General features: G+C 38.8%; 1 protein-coding gene across 1 annotated transcript in view; it reads right to left on the bottom strand.

Moving 5' to 3' along the window:
• Positions 1–6,189, bottom strand: part of ENPP3 (ectonucleotide pyrophosphatase/phosphodiesterase 3) — a 75,213-nt gene that overhangs the window by 32,395 nt on the left and 36,629 nt on the right. The window contains exons 10-11 of the mRNA XM_012665169.1: positions 4,974–5,112; positions 1,321–1,429 (exon numbers count right to left, since the gene is read on the bottom strand). Coding sequence (XP_012520623.1) covers positions 1,321–1,429; positions 4,974–5,112 — 248 coding nt within the window. The remainder of the gene's footprint in view (positions 1–1,320; positions 1,430–4,973; positions 5,113–6,189) is intronic.

Below are 6,189 nucleotides of genomic sequence, written 5' to 3'. Positions count from 1 at the left end.
TGACCAGCATGTTCTCTAAAATGATTTGGTAGTTAAACATTTTTTATTTGAAGACTCTTCAGACTACACGTAATTTTTTTTTTAATTCACAGGACCTCACTGTGTCACCCAGGCTGGAGTGCAGTGGTGCAATCATAGCTCACTGCAGCTTCGAACTCCTGGGCTCAAGCGATCCTCCTGCCTCAGCCTCCAGAGTAGCTGGGACTACAGGTGCGTGCCACCACACCTCACTAATTTTTTTTTTTTTTTTAACTTTTTGTAGAGACAAAGTTTCTCCCTATGTTGCTCAGACTGGTCTTAAACTCCTGGCTTCAGGCAATCCTCCTGCCATGGCCTCCCAAAGTGCTGGAATTACAGGTGTGAGCCACCCATCCTGCCCAGCTCTACATGCAAATTTTTACTTTTATCAATTTCTTTTAACTAAATGTGCATTAAAAGGTTTCCCTTTAATTTTTAAAACAATAAGCCAAAGTGTTAGGGAACTATCTTAGTAATTTTAAAAATATATTACTATGTTTCTCATTATCTTGATTCTAAAATATAAATAAAAGTTCTATAGACACACTATTTTTCCTCCTCATGTGTTGGAGCTTAGCTTTGAATGTCCTCCTCAAGAGAACAGTCTGACCACCCCAGCTAGGAATGGTCCATATTGGCTTTATGTACTTCTTAACACTTCATATCTAGTAAAGTGCCTGGCACTGAGTAGGTACTTAGAAAATATATGGAATAAATGAACACCTACTTTAAAACCATGTGAATGCATTCTGTGTGAGGGAGGGGAGCGTGTGGCTGCTGTTTCACTTCCTTTACCACTCGGGTTATCCAAAATCGAGAGTTAACCTCAAGCAGAGAAATGTGAGGTGATGGGGACTTTAAAGACGAGAAGTTATGATTAAACATATATCTATTCACATCACTAAAAAAAAATACACATAGCATGGAAAAACTTGCCAATATATAATCATAAATTGTAGCCAATCTACATGAAGGAATCACTGGCTGAAAGAAGGCCCCCAAAGTGCTTTATAGACGGAATAACAACCACACCACATCCCTGTTAAATACCATTAACTCCATTGTTACAGAAAATAAAGTATATATTCATAGATAGATTTTCCAGGATGCTAGAATAATTCAACTAGACATTTTAATTTAGTCCTCTTTTCATCACAATCTACCACAAAATTCATTCATTGCTTCTTCAAGAGCTTCTAGGCCTGGAAATATCACCTTTAAAATATCACCACTATTTTTTGTATCGTTCCTGAAGCGATAAAATATACTCAATGATAAAATGACTTTTTTAAAAAAGGATACCATGGTCAGCCAAAAGGATTATATTGGCACAATTGTGTAAATTCCGCTGCTTTAGGCCTTCCATCAACATTCCAACAGCATCGTCTACTAACTGTAAGGCTTCAATTATCTAAAAAAAAAATTTGGAGTTAAGATAGTCCTCATGAATTGTTTCAATTAACCAAATCATTATCTAATCAAGTAAAAATTAAACACATTTCCTTCTCTGAAATAGCTGGTTTTTAAAACAGAACAGCAGAGCCCAGCACCCACGCTACCTCATTTACCAAATACCAATTCCCTAAATTTCTATAAACAAAAAATAAACCATGTTCCTACCAAGGAAGATGGGCTACTGGCCAACAAACACATGAAACAACGCTGAATGTTAGCAAGCACTATTCAACTGTAAAGATTTTCCTAACGATGACGGACACTTCCGAGACAGCCTAAATGCTCACACATATTCGGGACAGGCACGGGACCGTGGGTCACCAGAGAGTTAAAAAGGAGCAGACCCTGTAATCTAATAATTCTATCTCTGGGTATTTGTACTAAGTAAACACATAGAATATAAATGGAGATTTACATACAAACATAGTCATCACATTATTGATTTATAATTTAAATTCAAGGAAAAATAAATTACGGCACATCCTTAAGAAGGCATAATCTACAGCCATTAAGAACCACTTTTCAAAGAACAGTGGCATAGGAAAATGCTCGTGATAAATACAGTGTTAAGCGTAAAAAATCAAAACCAAGCTGTATACACACCCATGCATATTGCATAATCCTGATTTTAGTTTGAAATATATTTATCATTTCTTAGTAAACATAAGTGCACCGAAAACTAAAAGGAAATAAATCAAAGTACTATTAACAGTGGTTATCTCTGAATAGTGGAATGGAGTTCATTTTTATTTTATTATTTACTCTTTATTGTTTTTAAATGTTTCCACACTTTATCAACATAATACATTGAACTGACTTAAGGCTTAAGTAAATTTTCCTGGCATAACTTTTCCATATTTTTTTCCAGTAAATAAGAAAGCGTAATAGCAATGGATTAGGAAAAAATGTTTTATCTCTCATAGTACTATTATAATAAGGATCACTTTTTTTTTTCTTTTTTGAGAAAGAATTTTATAAGCCAAATACTGTTAAGAGCTTTAGTGCTCATGAAATCCTCACATCAAACATTCATTGATGGTGGGTGCTATTGGAACTGCCAATTGTAAAGGCCAGAAAACTTGAGGTCCTACAGACTTGAACTCAACCCATGCTCTGTCTGCTGTTTAACCCATCATCAACTTCAAGATGCTTTCTTGATCCTCAATCTTAGGGTGATCTGAGCTCTGATTTGCCAATGAGAGTCATGCTTTCCATCTGTTGTCATGACATAATGTGCCCTTTCACGTTGTCATCCTACTCACTCCCCCGAACCACATGAAGAGCTCCTCCACTTCTGTCCTCTCCCGGCACCCTGGCACACTGCTGCCACTGGACTCTTCACAGTTTTGAAATCACCTGTGCATGTGTCTGCCTCTCAAGAGGAGCATGAGCTCCTGCAGGGAAGGGATCATGCAACCCAACTCATCTCGTGTTTCCTGAACCTAGAGTCTTTCACCAAGTACATACTCCATAGAATGTGAAGTGATTTGATGTCAGTCCCTAGCTCTCTCCCAGCCAAAGGAAAGAAACAAGAAATCCCCGTAATGGGCAATGAGTGAGCAGCTTTGGGGGCAAGATAATTTACAGGGATAGAAATGGAACTTTTCACTCCATCTGATATGGAATGATTTGTTTATCAATAATGAATAAAAGCTGAAGCTTACTGAAGTACGTAGGCCATTATTTAAAGTCACTCATGACCAGTCAGGACATTCTGTGACTAATTCAACCTCAAATTCAGAGATGCACTGTGACAAATTTATTAAGAAATTCATGGTTTCATGATACTTCAAATGCCTCTCCTATTCCCTCCTGCTGTCCAAATCCTAACACCGTCTATAAAGCCTTCTCAAGTTATACCAGGCCACAATAATCATCTAATTTAAATACTATTTAAGCTATCAAAGTTTTAAAAATTTAAAATGTTTCACATCAAAAAATTTCTTTAAAAAAACCATTGTACATTAACTCATTATTTCCTTTATTTGTCCTTTCAGCATGGTTTCTGGCAGTGAGGGCATTATCTTCCTCACCCCTAAGAATGCCTAGTACAACATTAGGCCCACCAGCAAAGCTGTTTCAAAGTAGGCCTTAAAGAGATATCAGAGCAAGAAGGGTTTTGATAACTGAAAAATCTAGAACAAGTTACCAAGCTTTTAACGTAGTGAGTGGGTGAAAACAAACTAAAATAGCCTTTTTACTTTCAATTTACAAGTCCTATTAACTCTGAATGAAGGTATGTGATTAAAAATAACAATAATGATTAAAAAAAGTCACGAAGACTTCATCGTTCTCCATCCATTTTGCCTCTTCCTGAGTTTTAAATGAGGCTTGGTCTTAGTCCTTCTTCAATTTTCACTCTCCATGCCCTCCTTAGGACATCTCTACTTCCGGGCACCACTTACATGCTGCCAAACTCCCAGATCTTCATCTCCTTTGAGCTTTAAATCTATATTCACTTGCCTTCTAGACATCTTCATCTGGAGGTCACAGGTGCCTCAATTGCAAAGTGAACATCTCCCCCAAACTTACCCCCCATCAGTGGTCTTATTAATGTAAATGGAGCCACCTGCTGGTGTATAACAGAAACCAGGAAATCATCCCTGATGCCCCATGCCCCTCATGAAACTCACACTAAATCATGCCAAATCTATCTCCTAAATGAATCTCAAATGAATTTTCTTCCACCCTTGCTGGTTGCCACTATCCTAATCCAAGTCACTATTATTTCTTTTCTGGAACATTGTAAAACCTGTCTGTCCCACTTTGCTTGCTCCCTCTAACTAATTCCTCTTACATGATAAAAGTGATCTCTAAATACACATGGGTCTGTCCATGTCACCCCCCTGATCACAGTGCCTCAATGTTTCCCATTATACCTTTTACGGGTTGCAAGGGCCTGCAGGATTTGGTCTGCCTCCTCTGGGCTTCCTCCTAGCCCTCTCCTCTGGTTCACAATGCTCCAGACATTGGTGAGAGATAATATTCACACAGCACTTCCAACAGTACCCGCAGGCACAGAGTAGCACACAATAAGGATGCTATTACTATTCTTACCATTATCATGTTGTCTATTTGTCAGGCCATCTAGCCATTAGTCTGTCTGTCCATTTGTTCATTCTGTGTGTTCCTCCAATGTGCGCAGCTCCTTCTTCAGTCAGGCCATTTGGGAATTTCGTTTCTTTTTTGTCACTCAGAGGAGAACCTCCTATCCAGCCCCAGTTCCCACCTACCCCTCAGACTAGATCAGGACCTCCTGATAGACCTCTAAGGGCACCCTGATCTTTTCCTTTGCAGCACTTTTCAAAATTATATTTAAAATGTATTTGGGTACTAAGCTAGAGCACTGAATGGACAAAAAGGAAATGGTGCTTAAAAGTCAGCTGTAGAGGTTGGACAAAAGCAAATAGAGTGCCCCCTCAGAAATTGTTAATCATACCAAACATGGCTCACAGTTAAAATAGAAAAGAAGAAATGATGAATATGTTTTAGGTAGTTACCAAGCCATTCACCCTTAGGGCAACCTGAATAAGTGTAAAATACTGTGGTACATACAGTCTAGAGTGCTGTGGGGATACAGAGGAGGCCTGAGGCTTAGAAGTGGCAAGGCTCGAGCAGGGCCCTATGTCAGGAATCTTTCTGGTCTAACAGGAAGGAAGAAAAAGGGCTGTTCTGAGAAGTGGGCAAGACGTGCTGCCAGAATGAATATATTTCCACTCCAACAGAGGACAACTGCATTCCAGCTGAGGATAATTATTAAATGAGTTTCCATGGGTTGGGGAAATGCTGTGCTCACGGGAGCCTTTGCAACTTTACGCTGTGTTAAAGGCAATAGAGGCTTCAGGGGAGTTTAGAAGAGAGAATGGCTTTTTTTGCTAAAAACAATATTTAAGGATTATATTAGTGTAGTAAAATCATAACAGAATGGTCTTGATAATGAAGAAACTTATATTAGAGAGTCCACTTCAAAGATAATAGGAAACTAGAAGGGGAATAACTCTGCCTAAGGCAGAGTAAGACATAGTAAGTCCAACCATAAGGAACTTATGAATGAAACTGTGCAGGAACAGACAGCTGGAGATTCCACTTGCAGGTGACTTAGCTTGAAACACACCACATGAACAAGTTGAACTGGCTTACGCATTATCTAGCCTTGATGTCTTCACTACAGGAAATAACAGCGCCACATCTAAGTAGTCAATAAATGTTTATCAAGTGAATCAAGAGGTGGTTAATAAGGCAGTTCTCCTTTCCAGAATTTTTACCTATTTTATGGTTAATAAGGCAGACTAACCATAGCATTCTTTTTAGACTTTTAACTATTTTGATTTTCTCATGTATATATCAAATACATTTGTGTTCGATAGACATTAAAGAATACCCTTTTATTCTGTGGGTTAGGGCTAGATGATTTTGAGACAGTACAGCGACAGGACTTAGGCCTCACTTCTGACCAACAAAGGCAACATGGGGCAGCATGACTGAGCCTAATTAACTGTAGAAGAGCAAAAAAGAAATGACCTTCTAGCCACTGGAATCCAGCCCATACCACACAAGGAGGGGGCCAACTTGTCTGTCTCTTGAGTAATGTCTTCCAGGACCACATAAGCAAGATGCTGATACCAACTGATAAGGAACCTGGCTGCAAAGAAATCAGACCTATCTGGATCTAACTGCCTCAAGCCAGAAAAGACCCCCATACTGGCTTTTTTTTTT

Source organism: Propithecus coquereli, unplaced genomic scaffold, assembly GCF_000956105.1.
Source record: "Propithecus coquereli isolate 6110/MARCELLA unplaced genomic scaffold, Pcoq_1.0 Scaffold98, whole genome shotgun sequence".
NCBI lineage: Eukaryota > Metazoa > Chordata > Mammalia > Primates > Indriidae > Propithecus > Propithecus coquereli.
Note: the sequence above shows the minus strand (reverse complement) of the source record. Positions and strands in the feature narration are given on the sequence as shown.